This window comes from Nematostella vectensis, chromosome 12 (assembly GCF_932526225.1).
Source record: "Nematostella vectensis chromosome 12, jaNemVect1.1, whole genome shotgun sequence".
NCBI classification, from domain to species: domain Eukaryota; kingdom Metazoa; phylum Cnidaria; class Anthozoa; order Actiniaria; family Edwardsiidae; genus Nematostella; species Nematostella vectensis.
This window is the reverse complement of record NC_064045.1, coordinates 6,016,247-6,044,170: the sequence shown is the minus strand read 5'-3', so window position 1 is coordinate 6,044,170 and position 27,924 is coordinate 6,016,247. Positions and strand designations below refer to the sequence as shown.

The window sequence follows — 27,924 nt, the reverse complement described above, 5'->3', positions numbered from 1 at the left end:
GCGTTTGACCGCATTTCGTGCAGGAGATTTGTGTTATGTTTGGTTTTTTTACGATTTTGTATTATAAAACACTTCCTCCGATGCGTCAAAAGAGCGGAAAGAAGGAAATACAGTTAATGCGTTCGACCAAAGATTGCGGCTCTTGTCGCCACTCTCAGTAAATGAATCACACATTCTCTTGAGTGGCTAGTCGAGATGTCATCAATAATCCATATGTTGGTACAATAGTTGGTCACATAGAGTAGCGATATAAACTGGTAGAAAGATTAGAAAAATAAATACTTTCAATGCTTTTATTCATGTGAATGACGAAACTAGTCTTACCTACAAAATGCCCCTCAATAACAAAGTATACACATTGGCTAAGGAAGAGCTCAAACTTTTCGTAAAGGCTTGCTTCAGACTTGGCTTGACTCATATTTATAATTCAACGGCAATGAAACCCACGCCCAAATTTAGTTTATTGACTGATAACAAAGCCTTCAACAATAGAAAAGTTAGGGCTAGGTTTAAATTGTCAATATACCATCTCTTTGTAATTCTTTACAATTGAAAATTGATTTTTTTGGCATAATTGGATTTTTTTTAAAGGCGGATAGAGGGAAATACGACTGCTTCAGTTTGCATCAACAAAGAGATAAATAAATGCACGTTCAATCTTATGCTGTTAAGTTGTAAGGGCGTACGCGTTATTTTTGAAGAAGCCATTTAAATAGCTCTTTTAATGTTGCTGTAATTTAGCCAACATCACTTAAGAGTCAGCGAGACATCGTTAAGTACGTTACCATGGCAACTACGGACAAGCACTAGGAGTCGATAAAATCAGGCGAGATCGCGACTTCACTTTGGGTGAGTAACGAGTAAAATAATTGGCAGAAACAGACTCCAAAGGTAAGCTTAACAAGCTCTTCGTATTCAAACGTTCTTTAAATGTTTGTATACTATGGAGAAAGACCCTCGGGCCGGCGGGAAGTGTTTGTTTGCTTGTTCATTGGCTGTGTGGGTTTTATTCTAAGCGGATCCTCCCTTGTCTTAAACTAGTATCAGTATCTAGTAGTTTTTAGACCTATATATTCTAATTTAAAGGGTTTTATTCTAAGCGGATCCTCCCTTGTCTTAAACTAGTATCAGTATCTAGTAGTTTTTAGACCTATATATTCTAATTTAAAGGTAAGGGTCGATTGTTAGGCATGTCATGTACTGACACAGAAATAAAGATGTTTTTCATTCTGTTTGAAATGAGAAAGATATTTTGCGAGTCAGTGCTCAGATAAAAGTCAAAATCAAAAACGAAAACTTGATGTAGCTAGTTAAATAAAACTATCAAAATTCACAACTCTAGAGAGCCAAAACTACTCGTGCAAGTTGGTTGCCAGTTAAAACACACATTGGTCCATTTGATAAAAAAAAACTATCCATTCGGTAATACTGTACTTTTGCAATCTTTCTACATATAAGAAAAAATAATGCGTAGCTGTTTGTAGGGAGGGAGCAATGTATTTCACGATCCAGCCACAGGTTCTTCTATTAGCATTTTGTTAAAACTTCGTTTGTATAATTGGTTGTACTTGAAATAATTGTCACTTTTCGATGTTATTTCTCTCTTGAGAGAAATAACATCGAAAGCTGAACTTTGCCTTGAGGCAAATGTGCGGGAGTACGAAAGGGGTGAGTGTTTGTCTAATAGGAAGAGTGGGCGACAGGAAAAACAAGTCTAACAAACATCTGATTCATTGGGGGTGGATGGATTAGCGCATTTAGGTTTCTTTGTTGAGACAATAAACGAAAACGAAATCTCATTCACGCAATCCCCCCTCCCCCTTAAAAGCGGAAAGTCCAATTCAGTTCGCAATAGACGTGCTAATTGTAGACAAAACTACAAAGCATAAGCTCATTAGTTAAAAAGGCATTCTAGATCACTCCAAGAAGACATACGATCTTATGCTCTCTTGATCCCCCTGTAAGTCGAAAATCTACAAAAGTCAAGCTTTTTTTTAGCCAAATTAGATATATAATAGATAATAAACGTCCCATGGAGATACTGCAATGGCATAAAAAATCCTTTTTTTCTCTCGGGGGTGGTCAGATTTTTTATTAAAAAATCTCACCTCCTCCACACCCCTTCCACCCAGAAAAAAATAGGACCACACGAGAGAAATCCTGGGTACGGGCCTGTTTTGTGATCGGATTGTTCAAGCTGGGTCCTGGAGAATGACTTTATAATTGATTCAACACTCGAATATAAAGTTTCTATGCGGTTTAAAATTGTTTCTATGTCGTTTAAAAAATGTTTAAAAATGGCTTATTTAACCACTTTTGAAAACCTCATCAAGATAAGATCCTAGATCTTAAAAGTCCGGTGCAAACTTCGCCAGCACCTGTTTGCATTGCTGGCTAATTTTCGCTTGACTGACTATAGGACAAAGGAAATGTCAAAATGGGAAATGGACTTTCTGACATTTCCAATGTTTGATGGTCAGTCGAGCAAGAATTCGCCAGCAATGCTGGCAGGTGCTGGCGCAGTTTGTTTAGTCTCAGTCTAGTCTATTTGAAATCTTTTTCTCAAGATAATTCTATTCTTTCCTGTATAAAATAGAGCATCCTCGGAAATCCAGGGAGTCGAGACTGACCGCGACGCACTGATGATCCGAGCAGCCTTCCAAGATTAGCAACGCTAAAAATGTTCTTCTTTTCAGTTGAAAGCACAGACAGTGGACAAAAAGGAAATTGCTCAACCCGCCATTGTTTCGTGTTTCCTGTGGTCCACCAGCGAGCTCAGGAATCCAGAGGGACTAACAAGACCAAACCATTGACAGGCAGAGCAGGCCAATCAGGACGCCATTTTATGCTCCCGCTCAATGTCGAGTCACACAAAGAATCCATTTCCATCGGCTAATTGAAGCAAGTAACTGAGAAACCCTCAATCAAATATCATTAACTTCAATCGTGGATGGTCATTTTGAGGTTTCCTCGAAAAAAACCCATTGAATTTTCAATCATAAACAATAACAAAGGAGAAGTTGTCATTGTCTCAGTGCTATGTTGACATCACTTGAGATAGGCCTGACCGTCGCCTTTACGTGTCTCGTCATCACGGACCTGGTGGGTAACACCCTCGTCATATGGGTCGTCGTGCGTTACCGAATGATGCGAACGCCAATGAACTATTTGCTAGTGAACCTGGCTATTGCGGACATGATGTTTGCCCTGTTTATCACCCCGCGATTTATCTTCAACCATACGTTTAAGCACCCACAAGGCACTGCAGGCCACTACCTCTGTGTCTTCGTTACTGGTGAGAAAACATTCGTTTCTTGTGATTTGTCTAACTTACCCCTACTTGTCGTTTGTACTATTTCCTATAACCTCTCAGGCACGTAGCTAGGATTAGTGAGAGGGGGCAGGGGGGGGGGGGGGGGGTAATAATCAGTGTTCCTAACGCCCTTGTTATCATTCAACCAACCCATTCTCAGCTCTTAGGATATTAGCGGGTTTTCTTTCTCCCTGGGAGTTTTCACAAGGATTTGTTGAGAGGGGAGTTTGGGCATGTGCGCAGTCGTAGGTATCATATAGAAAAGGATAGTGTTTGGCGATCTTTTTATAAAAAAATTACCATTCTTCATTATTCTTTTTTTCCCATTTTCTAATAAAAACTCTTTCCATGTCTTATCATACCACATCCCTGTCTCCTTTGCTTTCTGTCTGTCCCTTTCTCCTCCTTTATCTTGCCCTTCATCTCTTCACTTCACCTAAGCGATTCATCTGTGCTTCAAACTTTTATCGTACACGCTTCAATAAAGTATTTTGTCACTTCGTAGGTGGGAACTTGACTTGGACAGGCGGCGATGCGTCCGTCTTTTCCCTTGTTGCCATAGCAACTGAGAGGTACTTTGCGGTGGTGTGGCCATTGAATAACGAGCGGCGCATCACGAGCCGAAAACTTAAGTGCCTGGTCAGCGGTAGTTGGATGTTCGCAGTGCTCATGACCTTCCCGTTATACACTTCGGTCACGTACAGCGAGACGGAGCACCAATGTGCCGAAGCCTGGGGTCACGTGAGCCACGCCAAGGCCTACAGCATGTGCTGCTTTCTGTTTTTGGGCGTGATTCCGCTGACCATCATGGCCGGGTTGTACTCGAGAATCACGCACGAGCTATGGTTCAAGGGCGCGCGCGTGACATCGCTCACGCAACGCATAGTGCTGTCACGCCGTAAACGTGTCACGCGGATGGTGATCATTGTGAGTAGTATCTACGCGGCCACTTGGATGCCAAATTTAACGAGCTACATTTTGAACTACTACCACCCTAACTTTGCCTACGGAGACACGTTCTACTTGGTGTCTATCTGTTTAGTGTCTGTGAACAGCACAGTTAACCCATTTGTGTACACGCTGCAGAGCCAGAGGTTTAGACGCTGCGTGAAGGATATCTTATCAAGCGTTTGCTGTGCCTGTCCACGGAGGTGGAGAGTAGAGGGTGTGGTCGAGGGACGAGTCAACATGGGTCTTGATGGCCAAGATGACAGTGCAATGCTAGAGCTGCAAGTTAGGAGTGAGAGATCGAGCTCACCGTAAAAAAAAGTTTTGAATCAGAAGGGATGTCGGGAGTGATCAAACATCAACAAGGACCCAGCGCTCTCATGTTTTTGGTCGACTAAATAAGCCACAAAGCCTTTTAGAGAGCGAAGGCAAAATCTGTTGGGTCTTCGAGTATGGATATAAAAACTAAAGTAGTTATTCTAAATTAGTATATAAAACTCGGGAGACACGCAGGAAAAAGCGATTTGATTGGTTGAGAAATTCGGGATAAAATGCAATATACACCTCCTAGGAGGTGGATATTTTCCTGCGGCCGGAAATCAAGAAAAATGGCGGGTGTAACAGCCGATTTTCAAGTGTTTCCGAAAAGAAAATTGCATTGAAGCTCGTTTTATATACGAAAACAATTATACTATTTCCAATTTGGAGGATTGTGGCTTTAAAAATATATACCACTATCCACCTCAATAGAAATGGTATAATTGGTAAATATCATTATTCTAAAATATCACCAATAGATAATACAATTAACAAATTTACTCTTGTTGCGGCGACATTGCATGAATCATTGGAGGGTTTACGTTGTGAAATATATTATCATATTATGTTTATTTTTCTAATAAGTGTTTCTATGGTTACTGTGATGTCAGGCTTGCGTCATGCTGCTAATAAGACATTTAAGAAAAACGGAATTAAAAAAAGCTTTGCAAAATGGGGCCAAGGAAAAAAAATCAACAAATAAATAAGAACGGACACAACAAGTCAGGCCTGATTTGTTCTGCGCGAATTTTAATTCACTTTTTGGTGGTTTAGACCAAAAAGTTTTTGTTTCTGCTACTTGTGAAACATGCGTGACTGGATTACACACCTGTATTTCCTTGGCAACACTTACATCAGACAAGCGTCATAACTAGGAGTGTGAATTAAAAATTAGTTGTGAAACATGCGTCACTGAATTACACACCTGTATTTCCTTGGCAACATTTACGTCAGACAAGCGTCATAACTAGGAGTGTTATTGACAGCTATTTTGATGTTCGAATGAGAAAAGCAAAACAAACTCTGAACTAGCAAGATAAAGGAATACAGAACGACCAAGTAATATTCAAAATGCCTCTCCTCTGTACAGGTTTAGGTTTGACTCGCTGTTTGACAACAAGTCCTACAAGTCCGCTCAGCGAGCTCGTGTTCGCGTTCGATACAGCGAAAGGAAAGTCTTTGCGCCCTGCATACACAGCCCAGCGAGTCTGTGGTGTAGTCGTCTGTTATCGCTGTCAAAAACCCCGCTGTACTTACTCAACAAAACCGCTCAATTCCGCCAGCAGAGACTCGCTTCTCGAAGTACAAGAGAGTGTGGTTTTTGCATGCGGTACGCCTTTACTCCCACCGGGCCACATCCTCGAGGGGAAAGTCTACATGAAGATATTATCATGCGAGGACACAGTACAGAGGGCTTTCTACTACAGTTCATTTTCACAGCCTGATACGTGTTATGAATGTGGGAAGGTTAACGCCTCGATTGGACAGCAGAAAACTAGGTGTCTCGGTGCGAGATTGCCCCTTTGCGAACCATGTCTGATGTTGATTTGAGCGAGGCTGGGCTCACGAACATCACGACGCTACGAGCTGAACTTGTACACATGACACAGCATATAAAAACACTTAAACAGTAGACCGCTAATTGCTAGGAAATGTAGATGGGCCTGGACTCTTTGAACTTGATTCACTCGGTGAAGAGCTCCGCCTCGTTCAACCCCCATCGCTTCCTTCGCGTCTTGATTAGGGAATTAGGGACCTTAAGCAACGACGACGGCAGAAAACAATGGGATTTGATTCAGAATTCAATAGTAGCACGTGAAAATGCGTTCTGCCTGATACATTACAGCCGTTTTCCATAAAACCACGACGTGAAAACTGCAACTTCCACGGTGAATTGAGGACGCGGACGTTTTCACTGTAAATTCCTCTAACCACGTTCGCTACTGTAGAAAGAATGTCCTTAGTTTATTTTTATCTGTCTCTTACTATAATGTTTTGCTTATTCCATTGCAATTAAATTATAATTGATCGCCAAGCGCCAACGCATCTTTTTCGATCTCGTTTTCCTAGCCGTTGCCGTCGTTCTTGCTTCAGGTCCCTAATTAAGCAACTACGACGGCGACGGCAGAGAGAACGTAAAGCCCAAAAATGCTTTCATGCTTTGCGCACAATTCAAAACTAGTTTTGATAAATTTCACTCGTTTTTGTATTACCCCAAAATTATAGACAAATCTAGAACCTTATCTCTAACATAGCAAACACAGATAGTATAGTTTTCAGCGCACACGTTCCCGTCCTCGCTAGACCGTGAAACTTGGAGTTTTCTGACGTTGTAGTTTGAAGAAAAACGGCTGAAATGTATCAGACAGAATCCATTTCAAGCACATTTCATGTCTGGCTCTTTGAATTTCAATTATTTTCTGCCATCGCCGTTCGCGTTGCCGTCGTCGTTGCTTAAATTCCCTAATACCTCCTCTGAGAACGCTGAGAACTCCACAAGTACGAATGTCTCTGTTGGCATAGTTCCCGTGAAACACAAAAAATTAACTTATTATAGGATAGGATTTATTGTAACTGTTAGGGTTTAATGTAATTGTCAGGGTTTAGTATTCTCGGATAGTGCAAAAGTGTATTTATGTGCAATTATCCAACTGAGAGAACGTATTGTAAAAACGCAAAGTGTGCTGGCGAGCACGGGCAACAACACAGGGTCCCCGCTTGATGATCATAAAACGCCTAAAAGTCGCCTATAGTTATATCATATTCCTAAGGTGTGGAGCTCCGCGCGCGACCGCCGCTATAACATCAAACACAAACAAATAAAATCTTACCTTCACGTGTTTGGATATGCAGAAAACACGGGGGCAATGTTCAATCCAAACCAAAGCAAATAAACAAACCAATCAGAGGCAAAAGCGTCATATGCACTTCCACGTGCGGGCCTATTGCGCATGCGTGTAACGTGCATATTACATGCACTGCTCAGATTGCGGCGCCTTGCGGTACAAAGCGCGGTTCCCTGACAAATTCGGCGCGCCCAAAAGACAGATACTTAAAACGAAACCATGAGTCCCCAATATACTTATAACAAGGTAAGTGGAACATCTTACACGGGGTTTTACGTCGTAACAATCGGCCTTTTGTTCTGTAATAAATTACGTGGTAAAGGTTACATCTGAGCTTCCCATATCAGCATCGATGGTTGTTATAATCTGTGATAACTAAAACTTTTTAAATTACTCGTTTCCGAACAGTTAAGACCAAGTCCATGTTTTTATTTTGGTGAATTTTGATTTTGGGCGAAATTCTAGAGTTTCTTTTCACGTCATAAGGTATTAACGCTCTACGAAAAAAAAATTCAAAATTGGAATAACTTTTAAATTGATAAAATAGACTCTATATAAATTTATTGGGGTTCTTTACGTGGAAAAAATAGATTGAAATTTCACAAAAAATTAATTAACTACCTATTTCAACAGTGTTTGTGAAAAAAGATATTCGGAGTAGAAATCGAATATGATAATGCCTGATTTATTTGACTTTAAAGAATCAAGGGCTTTGCTTAATTACTTCTAGAGTCAAATCCAATTCTTCTTAATTCACACTCAGAACCTCCGCACAATGAGTACCGGAAATTTATAGATTTATAGGGACCTTAAGCAACGACGACGGCAGAAAACAATGGGATTTGATTCAGAATTCAATAGTAGCACGTGAAAAACTAATAATCTAATCTTCTAATCCTCTATCTCGTTTTTCCCTCTTAAAAGGAATAAAAAAAACTTCAAAGAAGTATTTTCTAATAGAAAGCGAGATTTAATCTTTTAATAAACTGAATATACGTCCCATTTTGAATATAAAATTTAAAATCGTTAATTTAGACGAAGATTACAAAACCTTCCGCTTCTTTGACACATCTAAGATTGCTGGTTATTAGAAAAGTGTGGTGTGGTTTAGTGTCAGGACCCAAATTAGAAAAATAAGCCTAGATTCCTAGATGCCTAGAAGATAAAGAAATTTGACAGTGTGTAAGTGTGCTTTATTGATTTACTACTCTCAGCTTTTCCTTTTAAATATAAAAACACACTCGTAATTTAAGACGACAGCAACTTGAATACATTCGTATTGAATATAAATCCATCCGTTACTAAACCATTTCTAACATTTGCGGATCCAAGGGGGGCGTCGAAATTTTAAAAGAAATGTATGGGAGTTATAATTCCCACTGTATGTTCTAAATATTGGTGCCCTCTCCATTGGTTAAAGGTTTTTTTCTCTCAGAAATACGCTACCGAGAAACTGAGTGCGGAAAAGTGACGCTGCTGACCAGTAATGCCTGAAAACTCAGCAGAAGATGACGTCATTTTCCCCGCCCTTTTTGCCTTGCTGCTGTTTGCCGGCACAGTGGGGAATCTGCTGATCTGTTACGTGGTGTGCACCCATAAGCCCATGCGAACCCCCATGAACTACCTTCTCCTAAACCTCGCCATCAGTGACATCGTTCTCCTCATGTTTTTCAGCCCGAATTTTGTGTTTGGAGCTTACTTTACACACCCTGGTGGTAAGCTTGGGGATATACTTTGTGCATCGGTTACGGGGGAGTCGCTGGCATGGACGGGGGGGGTACGCCTCAGCGTTTTCACTTACTATCATAGCCATTGAGAGATACTACGCCGTAGTTAAACCAACACACGCTAAGAAGGCATTCACGATGCGAAGGTTGAAGCTATTTGTTTTGTTTTGCTGGCTTTTGGCGCTTTCTTGGAACTCTGTCGGTTTCGCCGTGAAGCGTTTTGACCAAGTCAACATAAATTGCTTTATGCTGTGGCCTGATACTGTTTCATTCAAGATCTACAGCACGATGAGTCTGGTTGTGTTTGGTCTTGTCCCTGGACTACTGATGTGTGGACTGTATTCCAAGATTATCTACGTGCTGTGGATCAACAAGCTCAGGCATAATTTGACTTGCTTAACGACAGAAAGGCGGTTCAAGTTGCACAGAAAAAAGGCAACCAAGATGGCGATTGTTGTCAGCTTGGTCTACCTAGTTTCCTGGATCCCGGAGCTGACAGTGTTTAATCTCATCGCATACAAACCATGGCTCATCCGGGACATTGTCACGACCTATCAAGTGACAGTTGCTATGGTGATGATTAATTCAGCAGTGAATCCGGTGATCTATACTCTACATGGTCAGCGGTATCGGCATTACTTGAAGAAACTGCTGATCTGTCTTAGAAAAAAACCCAAGCAAACACGGGATGAAGACACAAAACTGTAATGAGTATGTACGTAAACCGCAGATCAAAAGGGTTTATCTACTGAAGTTAAAGAAGAAGAGTTGAAACACTATTATTAAAAACTACAAAGCGATGAACAAAAAGACAGCAGGCGCGTACACAGGGAGTGAGCAGGATGCGCGCACATCCCCCCCCCTTCCTTGGCGGCCAAGTGGGTCATTTCTTATTAAGGAATCTTTAAATACTATGATTTTTCCAAATGATACCTATTACTGCGCACCCCCCCCCCCCCCTCCAACAGGCCAATCCTGGGAACGCCCTTGTAGGGGAGGTGAAGTTTTCACCCTATTACATTTGACTTTCTGGCACAAACAGACACAAATTCCTATCTTAGTAGGTAGTTTAATTTAAAATACGGACCAATCATCCTGTTTGCATTCCAAGTACTGTATTGTTTTATACGCTCCCTGGTATTCTAGCTCTTTCATTCTACAAAACAAAAGACGGATAGGGGTAGGCACCCAAGATAAAAATTCTGCACATGAAACGTTCCCTTGGCAGGCCAAGGGGGGTTAAGACATTCTAAACCCTCCCCCTAGATCCGCTACTGGAATAAAGCGCGCCCTTATCTACACATATAGTGTGTAAATCTCTTGACGTCAATCAAAATTTTTCAAACATTAAAAAAAATATATAACTTAATATTTTAAACAAGTTCAAGGGACACATTGATAATAAGTTATCATTAATAATCATTATTATATCTGATGTATTTTCGTGTCAGGTCCTCTTTAAAGAGCGAAAAAACACTTGAAATAGTATTAAGCATATATTCCTATATGCGGCAATGAACTATGTCTCATTGCTTGATTAAAGGAATGGACTATAGTAAATTTAGGCACACATACCCCCTCCCAAAGGAGGTTTATTCTCATCATGTTAGTCTTGCTAAAAAGATTTGCTTCAACGTTGTGCACGAAAAGTCTTGGCCGGGTTCACATGAGCCTGTTGGAAATAAAAACACCATTATCTAACATACCGTCGTTTTAGCTCACAGCCCCCAGTAAGCGTCCCCTTTAAATAAGCCCCCCTCCCCCCTATTCCAGAGGGGAGGCATGACCGAGTAACAACTAAAGTCACATACAAAGAGTCGTAGCATGGGGTCGTAGCATGGTGTAGGGCATGGGGTCCTAGCATGGGGTGGGGCATGGGGTCGTAGCATGGGATGGGGCATGGGGTCCTAGCATAAGGTGGGGCATGGGGTGGGACATGGGGTCCTAGCATAGGGTGGGGCATGGGGTCGTAGCATGGGGTGGGGCATGGGGTCGTAGCATGGGGTGGGGCATGGGGTCGTAGCATGGGGTGGGGCATGGAGTGGGGCATGGGGTCGTAGCATGGGGTGGGGCATGGGGTCGTAGCATGGGGTGGGGCATGGGGTCGTAGCATGGGGTGGGGCATGGGGTCGTAGCATGGGGTGGGGCATGGGGTGCGGCATGGGGTCGTAGCATGGGGTCGTAGCATGGGGTGGGGCATGGGGTGCGGCATGGGGTGCGGCATGGGGTCGTAGCATGGAGTCGTAGCATGGGGTCGTAGCATGGGCTGGGGCATGGGGTGGGGCATAGGGTCCTAGCATGGGGTGGGGCATGGGGTCCTAGCATGGGGTGGGGCATGGGGTCGTAGCATAGGGTGGGGCATGGGGTCGTAGCACGTGCACGTGCCCCCCCTAGTATTCTAAAGAATAAAATAAAAATAAACAATAATAAATTAGCATTTATAGCACTTATACCAACCACGTTCTAAGCGCTTCACATTTCAAATCCTAATTAATAATGACCCATCTTAGAACTGAGCAACACAAGCTTTTAGTAAGCTCACCTCACATACGTCCAAAAAGTCAAATTCAGGGCCAAAAAACAGAAAGATACTGTCCATGTCTCGAGCCGGGGTATTATTAACCGCAGTACTGTCCTTACCTTTCGTATAAGGGATTCTCTGTTACTGTCCTCACCTTTCGTATAAGGGATTCTCTGTTACTGTCCTTACCTTTCGTATAAGGGATTCTCAGTTACTGTCCTTACCTTTCGTATAAGGGATTCTCTCTTACTGTCCTTACCTTTCGTATAAGGGATTCTCTGTTACTGTCCTCACCTTTCGTATAAGAGATTCTCTGTTACTGTCCTCACCTTTTTTATAAGGGATTCTATGTTACTGTCCTTACCTTTCGAATAAGGGATTCTCTGTTACTGTCCTTACCTTTCGAATAAGGGATTCTCTGTTACTGTCCTCACCTTTCGTATAAGGGATTCTCTGTTACTGTCCTCACCTTTCGTATAAGGGATTCTCTGTTACTGTCCTCACCTTTTGTATAAGGGATTCTCTGTTACTGTCCTTACCTTTCGAATAAGGGATTCTCTGTTACTGTCCTCACCTTTCGTATAAGGGATTATCTGTCACTGTCCTTACCTTTCGTATAAGGGATTCTCTGTCTCTTTGGCAAGGTCTGGTAAGCTGAGGTGGATTCATAACAAGTGGCGTTAGAGCCTTCCAAATTAACGGTGGATAAAAGAAAATAGGAAAATGCTTTCTTGAGAAATATTTTTTATTTTGAGCATTTAGGGATTCTGCAAAGTTAAAAAAATAAAAAATAAACTTCGAAGGAAACTTCGGGGTGAAGGGCTAACTCGGAAAAAAATTAGAAAATCGATAAAAAAGATGATCCATGTATTTTCTTTGTAAATATTGTGCCAATATATGGGTGCTCATTCCCCCAAAAACTTGGATAGGGGGTGGGTTGGGGAATCCCCTTTATCTAGCTTTTTTCTTAGATTTTTTTTAAACTTTACAAGACCTCTTAGTCGGGCATTTAGTGCATTGAGGAATTTTCCCGACTGTCGGGTATTTAGCCATTACGTTTAATAAAATAATAATATATATTTTTTCCATCGTACTTGGACTATTGACTATGGAAAACTTACCTTTCGTATAACGCAACGTGATCAGCGTCTCTGTAAAAAAGTTAGAATATAGTTAGCGCAGTAGTAATAGAATGGTAAAAAAAATCCTTGCCCGTGTATGGATTTTTTTCAGGGTCGATTTTCAAAGTAGGTAAATAACAGAGTGACTGAAAATAAAAATACGCCAATTTCTCGGAATTCCTCTTTTAGACTTTAATAAAACTTGCTCTAAGTGTCGACCAAGGTCTGATGTACAATATCCGATAGCTTATTTATTAAAAATTTCCCTGTAGCGAACAGCATTACGCAAATCGTGAATTTAACGGGTTCACCGTTCCGTTGCCATAGAAACAACAATGTAAACACATGTTACATCTTTATAAAGTTCATCCCTAGCTACATGGCATGGCCAAATAGTTTGATGATCCGATCCCTGTAGCAGAAGATACGAGTTGTGATTGACAGGATGGTTGGAGATTCGGGAAACTGTATCGAATCTCCTTAAAATGCAAAATAAAATAAAGGGCTTACACAGAGGAGTAGATGTCGATCTTCGCAGCATCCGTCGCATCGCTTGCATCAGGTGCTTTGGGCGTGACATCGCTATTAGAGAACAAATGATTTGTGATTTTTTTTGATGATGTTTGCCATCACGATTTTTCTATCATCGTACCACATAAATTAAACGTTGTCACCACCATACAATCACCAAGATATATAAGCTTGGCGCTCCTGGCTTCGTCATTTAAAGTCCTTGAAGCGTTTTAATTGGCCATCACTCAAATGACTTCCAGTTATTACGTCACCTCTCTGCAAGGTGCTGACCGACCAATCAAAAAGCCCCAAATGTAATTCCGTTAGTTTGATTGACGGACGCCAGAAAGCGGTTCAGTAATTGGAAATTATTAAGGAGAGTTCGCAGAATATTGGAAATCACTGTAACCATCTATAGCCGTCTTACCTTTTCTTGTTTTGATTGTCTTCACCATCGCCATATATGGGGTTTTCGCTCTTTTGACTTGGAACTACGCTAGCCTTTGAGTCAAGCTCGCTGAAAGGGGTTGATAGATTATTGTAATAAAAATATTTCAAGGGTTAAAATAAAAATGTGCAAGCACAGTTTGACTGTAGCAGTCCTCGATTGGGGATTGGGGAGGAGGGCACAATACAGAAACATTAAGAACATATTAGGAGGCACAGCCACCCCCTACTGGTCATTTTTATATTGAGGGGGTGGCTGTGCCTCCTAATATGTTCTTAATGTTTCTTTATTGTGCCCTCCTCCCCAATCCCCAATCGAGAGTACCTAGAGTTACATTCGAAAAGTCTTAAACCTGCATACGGTAAATTGCTAGTTTGATCATGTATATACATTGACGAGAGAGAGAGAGAGAGAGAGAGAGAGAGAGAGAGAGAGAGAGAGAGAGAGAGAGAGAGCAAGGGAGAGAGAATAGACTAGAGTATTTCTTGAGAATTAACCTTACCATGCTGCGTTGACTGCGCCGTCATAAAGTGGGTTCTTACTCTCTTGTTTTGACGCCTTTTTGCTTCCTTTTCTGCTGTCTTTCCTAGAACTAACAGCAATATTTCATTACGACTTTGGATCAAGAGATAGGTCAAATCGAACAAGTGGTGGGTGTCAAAGTCGAGCGTACGCTTCCAGTGGAGGCATAGATCGACCCTATTTCTCAGGGGACAATACTTTTAAATTAATTAAATTCTTTTGTGGAGCTTGCACTTAAGTATTCATTACCATTTACTGTTATAAATTTCATTATTGTCCCAGAACAAAAAAAAAAAAAAAGGAATATGCACTTTCCCATGCGAAGGCTACAGTGGAGCGTTTTGAAAAAAAGGATATGAATGTTTTTGCACAAATTCGCAAGGCCTACCCCAACCCTCAAAACCTCTTGGTATGAATCGGATAGAGATAGAAGACTTTTCTAGTAACTTGGGAAGCAAATCCCAAATCTCGAGCCCCACTGATATGATTACCTGACTATCTGTCGAACCCCACTGATATTATTACCTGTGTATCTGTAGCTTGCTCTCATAAAACGGGTTCTCGTCTGTTTCTGGAATCGGCTCAGAATCGACGAGATCGCCACTGAAAATATTAATGGGATTATGTTATGATGCGTTCTGCGTCCATGAGGTGAGGTTGTGCGTCCAGAAGGTAAGATGGTAGGTCCATAAGAGAAGATTGTGCGTCCATGAGGTGAAGTTGTGCGTCTATGAGGTGAGTTTGTGTGTAAATGAGGGGAAGTTTCGCGTCCATTAGTTAAGGTAGTGCGTCAATGAGGTGAGGTTGTGTGTCCACGAGGTGAGATTGTGTGTAAATGAGGGGAACGCTGTGCGTCCATGAGGGGAAGTTTCGGGTCCATCAATAAATTATATAAGGGACTTTAGCAAAGAGCGACAGCAACGCGAACGGCAGGAAACAATTGAAAACTGAAAATTGAAATGCACCCAGTTCCATGAGTTCCCTATTATGGGGTTTAGAACCCATCCAGAGGAGGATCGAGGAGTTTGAAAAAGGGAGCAAAAGCAAGAAAGGGTGAGGTGGATTTATTGTTTTCCGTTGAATTCCTTATATCCCTTTATTTTTAAGCCACTATCTTAAATATCTTAAAATCTTAAAATGGGGGGGGGGGGGGGGGGGGTGCGTCGCTCGGGCCACCTCCATAAAGTCGCGCCGCCTAATGAGAGGACGACTCACGTGTACATGTCTATCTTACTAGCCCGCTCCATCATGATATCACTGTCCTCATTGGTGCTGTAGCGAATCGTCAGTCGACCCACCAACACAGGGTCCTTCCTTGAACGCCTTTAAAAATTAAATGACTATCTTTATCACTTAGTGAGAATAACTCGAGAGAAAATTCTGAATTATATGAGGTTAAAGTATATATTCCCACCGGGGTCACCCGTTAACAATGCCTTAAGGCTGATTTAGAGAGCACGAATTAGTCGCATGTGACGTGCATTTGATCCGCATTTAGACTGGTTGGACTGGTTTTACGAATTTCAAGGTTTAAAATCACGATTCACACAAGAAAAGTGTTTTCAATCCCGGGTCACGATGACATACGACAATCACGACAATGATTTCCCTGTTCACAATACGAAAAAACATAGGAGCATTTGTCGGAGAAGATGTGCATAAAATTCGGCTATCATTACGGGTAACTCCAGTGAGTGTAGCTTGCATTTTTTTGCCTTTGAGGACATATTTAGAAAACTCTTACCGTATGTACAAAGCTGCCAATAACCCAACCGTTACCATGGTAGCAATCGCAACCAGCACTGCCACTACAATGACCCAGTCTGAAAAGTCATTCGAGTGCCTTACCCTCCCCCCGACGGAAGGGATAAGTGTTCCTGTGCTTTTGTGGGGAGCTGTTGTGGTCGGCAGTTCTGGGTCTGTGGGTTTACTGTGTTCAGTGGTTTTTAGGGAAGCTGTGCTGCTGCCATTGCTGGAGGAGGTTACTGTTGTCATAGAAGTTGGCTCTGGAAGTCCATATCAACATCATTACCATCTTCAACTATAATCATCATCTTTTACTATATTTTTTTCCACTTATCAATGAGACTCACAAAAACGTCGCATATGTTCAGGACCAAAGAAAAGGAAACATGTCCTTATAATAAGCGCGTGCAAACTTTATTGTAAACCCCCTCCTTCTAACAAGAAGAGAAACGGGAAATAGGAAGAGAAAGAGGACAAGTTTTTGAAACACTTGCAAGCAGCAAGGATTGGCTCACCAATTGGCAGAGCGACATAAAGCAGTCGAAAGCCACTCGCAGTTCCGGTCTTGTCCGAATGAAAATCGATTGTCAAGGAGCTACCAGTGAAAATGATGACAGAGGGGGGTTTTCGTGGACCTGCGCAATATGTACGCGAATCATTTCCGGTTCCGGTAATGCGAAGCCAATCGTTACACTCACAGCTCGCCGAGCATGATGGGTTTGAAGCATCCAAGGTGAAGTTCATCAATGTTATGACGAAGTGGTAGTTGCTATGGTGACTGGGGACCGTGATCCTCCACTTGCAATCGACATCAACTGGGTATTTGGCGGGAAAGTACTCTGACTTGACTTCTCCAATTGTGGAGTTTATGTTATATCCACAAGCTAACAAAAAACAATAAGAGACATCAAAGAGGAGAATCTTTTTTATCTTAAAAAATGAAAGAACAGATGAAAAAAAACTGTTAAATTTGAAATTCTAAGTTGAATTGGTAATGCTATTTTTTGTACCATTTCAAGCAGTATTGTTTTGGAGGTATTAGCCTGACAATACAATGCCCCCTGCTGGTATATTATGTTTCCGGTACCTGATTTGTAGCCAACATGAAGTAAGAAGCCTAGAAAGGTCACCACATGTCCTCTAGAATAGTTAAAATATTTACCAATAACATTCACATTTCTGAATTATTCCCATTTCAAAGGTATGATCTTCGATGTAACACTGATCCAAAACAACATTGGTCCACTAAGAAGTTACATAAATAAATTATATGTTTGAGAAGCCAGTAACATGAAGTTAGAGCTCAAAAAAACTATCATAGTTTATTGCATGCAACACACTTAATGAAGTAGACTTTTACAGTTGAGCTGTGCATAGGGTCGGATACAAGGGGGGGGGTGGATTGGGTGGATATCCACCCCCATTTTTTGAGTAAAAAAATGCTTGTTTGAAGAAAATAAATGCCTTCGCCTGCTTGACTTTGCTGACGCGACAAATCCAATTCAGCGTGAAGTACTCTAAAATCTATGTAGTGACCTACAAAGAACCACTGGATCAGTTGTAAGCCGTCTATCCGGCCATCATCCACCCCCCCACCCCATTTTGAAATCCTGGATCCCCCTGATCCAGTAAGTCAGGTGTCACTATGAGCTGTAACACTATTATCAATAAGTATGTCAAGCGGATGAACAGCGTACACAGGAAGTGCGCATGGTGCAACCCCACCCCCAACCCCTTGGTGGCCAAAAAAAGGAATCTTCGAATACTATGCTTTTATCATATGATACCTAAGCAGTGCTGAAAAAAGCAAGACTCGTTCCAGTACTGCGCGCCTGGATAATCCAGTTGAATGTTTTTCCGGTTCAAAAATTTCCACAACCTCTCCCAATCTAAAGCGCAAAAATTGTAACCTCTCCCAAAAAGGCCCTAGCCCAGAACAAAAAAAAAATCTTTAAAAACGCTTATTCTTTACTTTACTTAGAATTAAAACACCCTTAAAACTGCATTATTCATGTATAAATTCGACAATAATCAATTACCGGGGACTTTTGATAACTTTTTTAAAAGAAATAATACAATCCACAGCTATAACATAAGAAATTCATGCGACTATCGCACAACTCTTAGAAAAACAAGACGGGGCCAATTTTCAATTTCGTACAGGGGTCCAAAAATCTGGAGCAAACTCACTTGTCAAGCAAAACAATGCAGATCAGTAAATATGTTCAAAAAGATTGTAAAGGACAATATCCTCTCTCAAAAAGCAGCTATTGATTTATAGATATGATTCTACTTTATTTCATCAAATCAGCCACATGTAAATTTAATAATAAGGATTCCTTAGTCAAATCAAGAACATTCATATATATTTTAGTAGAGACGCTACTTAGTCTGCGACAGGGGTCTACACTTCATAAGCATTATGCTTTTAGTAGACTCCTCATCATCACTATTTTTTGCATTATTATCATTATACTATTATTTGGTGAAATAAACTTGATTGATTGATTGATTGATTGAATTATACTCTAGTCAAGTAATGCCCTACCTAGGCACGTTCTTCCATGAGTTCCAGCAAATTTTACAACTGTATGACGAACTGTTTACTGTGCCGTGTGTTGCTTCTCAGAAAAAAAATGTAATTCCAGACTTTCAGAAGGCTCGAAAATTGATCAGAATACCTATTAAAAACAAGGCCTAACCCTGAACCCTGTCGGAGCTAAAAATATGCCCCCCCTCCCTCCCGTTAAATAATGACCCTTCCTTGACCAAAAGTCGCATCAAAATCAAAAAAAGGTGCATATGTGAAAAAATAAAACATTGTCCGTCAGGTTTTTTAAAGAAAACCTAGGCTCTTGGAAAGCTAATAAAGTAGGTGTATAGCTTTCACTGAGCGATGTGACGTATTGTCAGGTAACGTCACGTGACGCAAACGATGCTTTTTGCGAGTCACGTTACCAGGCTTACCTCTGTAGTGGCAGTAGAAGAGCTTTGAGGAATCGGCTGTTAACTTGAAAGGTAATGGCGGTTGATAGACATTCTTCATGTCCGTGTGAAACCATATATACTCTGTGTTTATCAGCGCGCCTGAATAAATAAGCATTGAAACATTAGTTTTAGTCTTACAGTGGAAGCTAGTCTAAAACAAAAACTGCGATTTCGAGGGTGATTATTTTGGAGTATAGTCAGCCATCCTCGGGACCGCAAATGAACACAAACAAAAAGCACATTATTTAGTCCTAAGTGTCTTAGTCAGAAAGGACTTTTCATTTTATTTTTTTGTCGCTCTTTGGCGTGACTGTCGCAGTCATTTCGAATTTTTGAATTTGCCACTCAAAAAGTCACGTGGTAAGTTAGTGCAAGTCGCCTATTGGCCGCATTTGGAGGATGAAGGTATCTAGATAAATCCTTTAAGTGAAAAGCATGCATATTGATCCAAAGTTCTAAAATGGCCAAAAAATGTTCAGGAGGAAAAACTATTGTCTATCCGGGGATGACTCGGTAATATTCTGTTCAATATATACCTTTGACTTTTTGGCACATCGCAGACTGATACGGAAAAAGATAAAATGGAGAATCCAATGGAAGCGATATGGCATCGCTTGTGCTTCCACCAGTCGAACAGCAGAAATCGTACAGTGTATTTTCATTATAAACACCATCAGGCAAAGTACCCATCGTTCTGTTCGGGCTTGGCGTCAAATCGAGGCGATCGTCAAATAGGTACCAGCCCCCTCTCATACTTTTCGGGCAAGTATTACCCTGTAAATATACAAAACCATGAAACTTCGTTTTGATATCAAGAAAGTTTGTTTTGAAAAGTGCCTTTAAAAAGGTGTTTTTTATATATATGTTTGAAATTCGGTGTACTTATATATAATGCGTGAGTTCAGACGTTCATAGAACAGTGACTACTCCCCACGGCTCTGGTCACCTAATTCCTGTATAACTACCTTCACGTGGTGCACCTGTCTTAGACAAAATGTTATACCAGGGACCGAACCAGGGACGGTATATTCCCTTCTGGGCAGATGGGGCCTGTTAGCCTTGGTAGGCAATCCATCTAGGGATTTGCTCACCCGAATCACAGAAAAGACTGCTATGGCGGATCAGGCAGAAGATGCCCACTTTGGGTTAAATGGCTGGGAAGGCGTTGCAGCAAGGCACCGTGGAATGCTTAGGGCGTGACAGAGCACTAAAGACGTCACGGCCATCACACTGCGGCCAAGGAAGTCACCAGCCGTGACGTCTCTTCGTACCACTGGATTCTGGCTTCTGCGGCAGAAAGAGTGGGATTGCCCCTGTGCAACGGCTTTTCCACTATAATATCTTTCTCGCACAGGTTTCGTTGTACTTTCATCTTATTATCTTCCTTCATCTTACTTCTTCAATAAGCCCTACGGCGATGGAGGATTGGCGAAAGCAACAGGTGGAGGTGAACACTGGGAGTTGTAGTAAAAAACCTGCACGTAGGCGGCCATGGACAGATGGTCGCTCTTTTTCTGTACCCAGGGCAGCAGACAAGTTCGGCAGCATCCATGGCGACTGAGCAGCCCTCTTCAGGACAGCACTGCTCACCCTAGTAAGGGAGGGACCTAGAAAAGGTGGTCTAAACATTGCCTGCCCTACTGCATCTGGCCAGCAAGCCGCGGCTGGCAGATCATCCATCTATGCGGTCGAAGCGATAGAAGAAAAAATAAACTACTCTTAGGAGCATGGAATGTCCGTACCCTTATGGACAGAGGAATCATAACAAGACCCCAAAGGAGAACAGCTCTAGTTGCCAAAGAACTAGCACGCTACAACATCGACATCGCAGCTTTGAGCGAGACCCGCCTCGCCGATGAAGGTTCTCTTACAGAACAGACCAGCGGTTACACTTTCTTTTGGAAAGAGAAGGCCGCACACGAAGACAGGATCCACGGGGTTGGACTGGCTATTAGGACAAGTCTACTGAAAGAACTTCCAGACTTACCTACAGGTGTCAACGAAAGGCTGATGAAGTTACCTCTACCTCTCTGTTACAAGCGCTATGCAACAATCATCAGCGCATATGCTCCCACCCTCACGAGCCCAGAGGAGACAATCGAGCAGTCTTATGACGACCTCAGTTCCATCCTGAACTCTGTTCCCGCCGGTGATAAGATCATCCTGCTCGGAGACTTAAACGCCCGAGTTGGTCGGGACTACGAACGATGGGATGGAGTGCTAGGAAGACACGGCGTTGGCAAGATGAATAACAACGGCCTCCTACTGTTAAGCAAGTGTGCGGAGTACGATCTGGTCATCACCAACACTGTGTTCAGAATGGCAGACAAGTTCAAGACGACCTGGATGCATCCAAGATCAAAACAGTGGCATCTCATAGACTTTGTCATCGTCCGCCAGCGTGACATCCAGGATGTCCACGTCACCAGAGCCATGCGAGGAGCGGTAGGCTGGACAGATCACCGCCTAGTCCGCTGCACTCTGAAACTTCACATTGCGCCACGTCACCCAAAGCGTCCAAAGCTTGTGCGCACGCCCTTCAACACAGCCAGACTCCAACAGCCTTCCTACCTACAGAAGTTCCAGAACAGCCTGAATGAGAAGCTGACTGCAAACGGGCCTTTGTCTGGAGATCCAAAGGAGAAGTGGAACCAGTTCAGAGATGTAGTCACCGAGACAGCAAAGACAGCTCTTGGCCCAAAGACGCGGAAACACCAGGATTGGTTCGACGAGAACAACGAAGCAATTGAAAATCTACTTGCCAGAAAGAACAAGGCATTCATGGAATGGCAAAACGATCCGAGCTCCGCTGCAAAGAAAGACAGATTTAAGTCCTTACAGTACTTGGCTCAGCAGGAAATAAGAACGATGCGTGACCAGTGGTGGGAGAAGAAGGCCGAAGAGATTCAAGGCTTTGCAGACTCTAACAACTCGAAACATTTCTTTAGCTCCCTCAAAACAGTCTACGGTCCATCGAAATCTGGTTCCGCTCCCTTGCTGTCAGCAGACGGAGCCACGCTCATCAAGGACAAAACTGCAATCAACATGAGGTGGAGGGAACACTTTAGTCAACTTCTCAATCGCCCGTCGTCAGTAGACCAGTCTGCACTTGACCAAATCCCTCAACAGCTAATAATCGAGGAACTCAGCGATCCCCCATCCATGGAGGAACTCACGAAGGCCATCAAGCAAATGTCATCTGGGAAAGCTGCAGGCAAGGACGGTATACCAACGGAGGTGTACAAGGCCCTTAGCGATGAGGCCCTGCACGCTTTTCACAGCGTCCTGATCAGCATCTGGGACGGGGAAGTAATGCCTGCCGACCTACGTGATGCATCAATAGTCGCCCTGTACAAGAACAAAGGCACTCGCACAGTGTGCGAAAATCACAGGGGTATATCCCTTCTCACGATCGCCGGAAAAATCCTCGCCCGCATCATGCTGAACAGGCTGATTCCATCCGTTGCAGAGAAAAACCTCCCTGAGTCACAGTGCGGCTTCCGCCCTGGTAGATGCACAGTTGACATGGTATTTTCAGTAAGACAGATCCAGGAGAAGTGCCTTGAGCAGAATATGAACCTCTACGCCTTCTTCATCGACCTCACCAAAGCTTTCGACACCGTCAACCGCGAAGCATTGTGGATTATCCTCAGTAAGCTTGGTTGCCCTGCAAAGTTCACAACCTTGATTAGGCTGTTCCACGACGACATGACGGGTGAAGTCCTGTCCGATGGTGAGCCCTCTGAGAGCTTCAGTATCTCCAACGGTGTGAAACAAGGCTGTGTGCTTGCTCCAGTGTTGTTCAATCTCTTCTTCACCCAGGTACTACTTCACGCTGTGCGAGACCTTGACCTTGGTGTCTACATCAGGTACCGGCTGGGCGGCTCACTGTTTGGCCTGCGACGTCTTACGGCCAAGACAAAGACCATGGAAAGGCTTATACTTGATGCCCTGTTCGCCGACGACTGCGCGCTGATGGCTCACCAGGAGAATCATCTACAGACTATCGTGGACAAGTTCTCTGAAGCATCAAAGTTGTTCGGCCTGACAATCAGTCTCAGTAAGACGGAAGTTCTCCTTCAACCCGCACCAGACAGTATCCCCCAGCAGCCATGCATAACCATCGATGGCACACAGCTGAAGAATGTCGACTCATTCGTGTACCTGGGTAGCACCATCTCCAACGACAACACACTGGACAAAGAGATTGCGGCCAGGATCCAGAAAGCGAGTCATGCATTGGGCAAACTCCGTACCAAAGTCTTACAACATCAGGACATTCGCCTGTCAACAAAGCTGAAGGTTTATAATGCTATCGTCCTCCCGTCACTACTATACGGCTGCGAGACTTGGACCCTTTACTGTAGACATATCAAGAAGCTGGAACGATTCCACACACGCTCTCTGCGGGCAATCATGCGCATACGCTGGCAGGACCGCATCACAAACCTCGAAGTCCTAGACAGAGCTGACACCACAAGCATTGAAGCCAAGATACTCCAAGCCCAGCTTCGTTGGTCTGGCCACGTCATTCGCATGGAGGAGTCAAGAATTCCACGGCAGGTGCTTTACAGTGAGCTAGCGTCTGGTTACCGCAAGAAGGGTCGCCCAAAGAAGAGGTACAAAGACAACCTCAAATCCAACCTCAAATGGACGTCTCCTACCTCGACAGCTCGAGGCGGCGGCGTCCAATAGAACTTGCTGGCGTGCCCTCACAAGTAATGCGGTGCAGTCCTTTGAGGGTGACCGTCGTAGTCGCCTTACGGCTGCACGTCACCGGCGTCACCAAGCTGCTTCTGCCTCTGTCCCGACAACTGGCGTCCCATGCCCCATCTGCAACCGCATCTGTGCATCGGACTTTGGTCTGCGTAGCCACATGCGTGTCCACAAATAAGATGAGATTCAACGTATCGTCTTCCTCGGCTCGAGAGACAACCATGATGATGATGATGAGAACAGTGTTCGATACACGGATGTATAGCGGGATATATCTTGATATGCAGGAAAAACACACAAACTACTTTTGAATCCAAAGAAACCTGTAAACTACGATTTTGTTTTGTAGTATGCTCTCTAAACACTTCCCTAAATACAATCTTATACGTAAAAAACGAGGATTCTATCCCCGGAAAATGGCACGTTTAAAGACCCCTAGAAGACCTCTAAGATTCTCTTTATGTAATATATCAAAAAAATATATTTTTAAGACCACCATTACCTTCGCAAAAATACAATATTTCCCAGGGGGCCACTCTGGTCTAACTTGGTCCCCGTCTGTGGTGTTCTTGATACAAAAGGATTGCGTAACACCCTCTGACGTCACACTTCCATATAAATGAATCTTGGCCGAGGAATACGAGGCCGGATAAAGAGCCTGGAACCTAGAACCAGTCGTCCACGCAAATCCGCTGTTCATTGGACAATCTGATCGAGGGCGCGGCAAACCGTAACGGCCTTTTGGCCATAAGGGGGGAGAAGAATCGCCTAGAAGAAAGAGATCATACTAAAGCCTGGTTTCCATAGAGTCGTAACAACCGTAAGACAAAAGATCATTACGTATAAAACCTTCGCGAGTCGTGTGTTTACCTCGGGGGCAAACCCTTGACGGCTATTACGACCCTTACGACTGTTACGACTATATGGAAACCATGCTTAAGAAAGGCCGCCTAGCCTGCTTAGCTGGAGGTTTTTCGGTAGCATTTTCTTTTTATCCGCAAATACGCGAAATCGTTCTCAGTTTGCCAGCTTTTTCGTGCGAGAGAGCTGGGGCAAGTGTAAGGGACGCCTGGAAAAAGATAGGACGGGCGGGAAAAAAACACTTGTCCCAGCTTTCTCGCTCGGCCATACAAAAAGCTAGCAAAACAAACTACGAACGATTTCGGCTATTTGCGGATAAAAACCTTGCATTCACAGTGCGGATTCATTTTGTTGAAGTGATTTTGTATCGAATAGTACACAAATGTATGTCAAGATCAAAGGGACTTCTTGATTCCGAAATTCACATGAAACCGTTGTCGTTTTAGGGGTCTGGTATCGAGGAATTTCAGTTTCTTTTCAGAGGCTTGCTCCATTGACTAAAGATAGTCACACTCACTGTTTTTCTCTTCTGAATACAATTCACAAAGTTTGCGAAGCACCTGCGGTTTGGCAGCCCTAAAAATGCCAAAATCGTGCGGGTTTTCCATATAAGGAATATATTAGTTTCGTTATATGGAAGTGACCGCGTCTGGGAAAAAAGACAATTTTTGGCTAAATTTTCTTGATATGTTGTAGAACAGTATAATGCTTTGACCTCTGTAGGTATACAAGTGATTTATGGCTAAACGACGCCCTTGAATAAACGCCGCAGTCAACACGTTATCACGTAGAAGAATAGAAACCGCGGCTTGTAAACGAATAACTGTTTTGTAAAATGTCCGCCCACATCTAAGAAATCTAACAGAAAAGGAAAATGCACTTTCGCTTACGGTTAACTGGTGTGTTGTACTAAAGGAAAAAAAAAAATAAAAAGAGAAATGAAAATGTAAAAAGAAAGGAACTAATTTATTCGCTGGGAATTTTTAAACAATTTTGAGTTTGAGTAAAAGCGTACACAATGCACCAAAACTAAAAAAAACATTAGTTATTCAATCATTCAATCTGTTTCCATGCATACTTGCTTTATAGACCGGCGACAGCCTAAATAAAAAAAGCCTGATACTCAGGCTATGTTTAAACAGAACTCGTGACTTGCCTATTGTTGACATAATAGTGGGGACGTGCCACTCTCCGACTCTACCATTGAGAGAAAATCTGATAACGATTTGTTGACTCGGCCAAAAAACTACAGCGATCTATTCCGGATTTTGCTACACTGATATTTCTCTGACTAAAGTCAGAGATACGACAACGAAGTCGCTAGAAGATAGCCAAAGAATAGCACTAATATTTCATGACTACATTGGATTCATTGCTTATTTGCTACTCGTGTGACCCTAGATGAACAAAATAACGGAACACAATTCATTTGGAGGCCCTACCTTTGATACTGTGCAGTAGCAATATGGTAGCGAATAAAGTCTGAATCCCAGCGTGCACTGTCATTATATTTGTAACCATTGTCGCTATTGTCGCTTGACGGTTGTAAAGAGATATCACCGAATAACCTCGCTTGTTACAAGAGCTCGGGTTACCAGGAAATTGACAAGCGTGACAAATGCTGGGGGAAATAATCCAATTTGTAACAAGAGATCGTCTATTTGGGACAAGTTGTTCACGGGCTCTAGGATAGTTTTACTCATACGCGATGCGTTGTGTAACCGACCGCCGCCTGGTAAATGTGCTTCTCCATCCCCAGCGGCGCGTTTTTTTTTCCATTCCTCACCATTATAGCACCCTGGGTACCTGAGACCCCAAGCTTTACTACTAAAGACAACGACTTAGCGGAGCGGTCTTTGTTAGTGAAGCTCTAAGCGCTTGGAGCCTCTGGTACCTAGGGTAATATAATAGTAGGGAATGGGAAAAACCTAGCGCGTCGTTTAAAGGAGCAGCAAAAACAAGTCAAATACAACCAGTTGAGGTAGGTTTATTTAACACTAACAAGACATTAAACAACACTTTGGAGAAAAACTATCAAATTCCGTAGTCAGGCAACAAAAGGTTTTTCTTTTATAAGCATATTGTCATTGGAATCTAAACGCCAACCTACCTGTATGCTTTAGATGCTGTTTTCGGCGATAAAAACCTTTGAAATCTCGAAATCGTAGTTCGTGGTCGCCATCTTGAAGCCATAGAAAAACAAAAATCTGGGAAGGCACCAGGCGCGGACAAGATATTGAACGAATTTCTAAAGTGCAGCAAAACGATCTTGAAAAGTTATCTCGGTAACCTTTTCAACAAAATATTAAACTCTGGGGTTTACCCTACAATGTGGAGTTACGGTTTAATAGTCCCGATTCATAAGAAGGAAGATCCATCGAAACCTGAAAACTACAGGGGCGTAACACTTTTGTCCACGTTAGGCAAAGTTTTTATGTCAATCATGAACAAAAGATTATACAATCACCTAACGGAGAAGGGCATTTTGAAAACAGAACAATGTGGTTTTAGGAAAGAGCAAGGAACAATAGACAGCATTTTCGCTCTAAAGTCACTAATTGACAAGCATGTCAAAGCGAGACCCCCCCCCCCAAAAAAAAAAAACATATTCCTGTTTGCGTGCTACGTGGACTTTAGTAAAGTGTTCGACTGCGTCCCTAGGGCGAAACTATTTGAAAAACTGAAAGCAGTAGGTGTTACTGGGCGTTTCCTCGACATAATCCAATCAATGTATTCTAATGACAAGTCTTCCATAAAAATTGGAAGCTCCATAACTGAATCCTTTCGATGCTACGCAGGCGTGAAACAAGGCTGCATGATTTCGCCAACGTTGTTTAATTTTTACTTAGAGCGACCTCCCAGAAAAACTAAATGAAAAATACCGAAATGATATTGACCTAAACGGTGTGCCATTAAGTTGCATTCTCTATGCCGACGACTTAGTTATCCTATCAAAATCAGCAAAGTGCTTGCAAGAATATCTGAACAGCCTCGAAGAATATTGCAAAGCATCCGAACTATCCATCAATCTAGATGAAACAAAAGTAATGATTTTTAATAACACCGGGAAAACTATGAATAATTACAGAATCTTTTACGGAACTTATAAAATAGAAAATGTCAAAAGTTATAAGTACCTTGGACTCCATTTTTGACCTTATGGAAATTTTAATTTGGCTAAGGAGGAGCTCAAAAAAGTAGCATTAAAAGCGATGTTCAAGTCAAGAAAAGAAATGGGAGAGCACTCCAGAAAAAATAACAAACTAACTCTCCGCCTTTTTGACACCTTGATACAACCAATCCTACTTTATGGAAGCGAAATATGGGTAGCGGACT

The 27,924-nt window shown here is 42.5% G+C and overlaps 3 protein-coding genes across 8 annotated transcripts; 2 read left to right on the top strand and 1 right to left on the bottom strand.

Moving 5' to 3' along the window:
- Positions 1 to 606: 606 nt before the first annotated feature.
- On the top strand, positions 607 to 5,482 carry LOC5506396 (substance-K receptor). 2 transcript variants are annotated; one of them, XM_048720007.1, is made up of 3 exons: positions 607 to 891; positions 2,697 to 3,295; positions 3,819 to 5,482. In XM_048720007.1, the coding sequence occupies exons 2-3, from the start codon at positions 3,040 to 3,042 to the stop codon at positions 4,574 to 4,576; spliced, it is 1,014 nt and encodes a 337-aa protein (XP_048575964.1). In that variant the 5' UTR covers positions 607 to 891; positions 2,697 to 3,039; the 3' UTR covers positions 4,577 to 5,482. The 2 variants fall into 2 exon arrangements, with proteins under 2 accessions (XP_048575964.1, XP_001627130.3); XM_001627080.3 differs by lacking the exon at positions 607 to 891 and having other exon boundaries at positions 2,213 to 3,295.
- A 3,580-nt stretch (positions 5,483 to 9,062) lies between these two features.
- Positions 9,063 to 10,855, top strand: LOC5506405 (pyroglutamylated RF-amide peptide receptor; the record flags this gene model as incomplete). Its single annotated transcript, XM_048720206.1, has 1 exon — positions 9,063 to 10,855. A coding segment is annotated over one exon (798 nt), but the record flags the coding sequence as incomplete, so codon positions are not given.
- On the bottom strand, positions 10,202 to 26,191 carry LOC5506407. Of its 5 annotated transcripts, XR_004294390.2 has the most exons (15): positions 26,031 to 26,189; positions 24,230 to 24,495; positions 19,548 to 19,785; positions 18,991 to 19,110; positions 16,539 to 16,907; positions 16,022 to 16,283; positions 15,493 to 15,600; positions 14,803 to 14,880; positions 14,258 to 14,347; positions 13,735 to 13,824; positions 13,305 to 13,376; positions 12,795 to 12,824; positions 12,283 to 12,327; positions 10,728 to 10,824; positions 10,202 to 10,308 (listed from the first exon to the last, which is right to left on the bottom strand). XR_004294390.2 is itself a non-coding variant. In XM_032374796.2 (14 exons), the coding sequence occupies exons 1-14, from the start codon at positions 26,107 to 26,109 to the stop codon at positions 10,815 to 10,817; spliced, it is 1,857 nt and encodes a 618-aa protein (XP_032230687.1). In that variant the 5' UTR covers positions 26,110 to 26,189; the 3' UTR covers positions 10,202 to 10,814. The 5 variants fall into 5 exon arrangements, 4 of the variants coding, with proteins under 4 accessions (XP_032230687.1, XP_032230688.1, XP_032230689.1 ...); XM_032374796.2 differs by having other exon boundaries at positions 10,202 to 10,824; XM_032374797.2 differs by lacking the exon at positions 12,283 to 12,327 and having other exon boundaries at positions 10,202 to 10,824; positions 26,031 to 26,191.
- Positions 26,192 to 27,924: the final 1,733 nt, after the last annotated feature.

Coding starts and splice junctions, on each gene's coding strand:
- LOC5506407 (XM_032374796.2), bottom strand. CDS start 26,109: ATGGTTACAAATATAATGACAGTGCACGCTGGGATTCAGACTTTATTC. Junction 16,284..16,538: donor TTATGTCGCTCTGCCAATTG/GTGAGCCAATCC, acceptor ATGGACTTCCAG/AGCCAACTTCTATGACAACA. Junction 14,881..15,492: donor AGTAAGATAGACATGTACAC/GTGAGTCGTCCT, acceptor TAATATTTTCAG/TGGCGATCTCGTCGATTCTG.
- LOC5506396 (XM_048720007.1), top strand. CDS start 3,040: ATGTTGACATCACTTGAGATAGGCCTGACCGTCGCCTTTACGTGTCTC. Junction 3,296..3,818: donor CCTCTGTGTCTTCGTTACTG/GTGAGAAAACAT, acceptor GTCACTTCGTAG/GTGGGAACTTGACTTGGACA.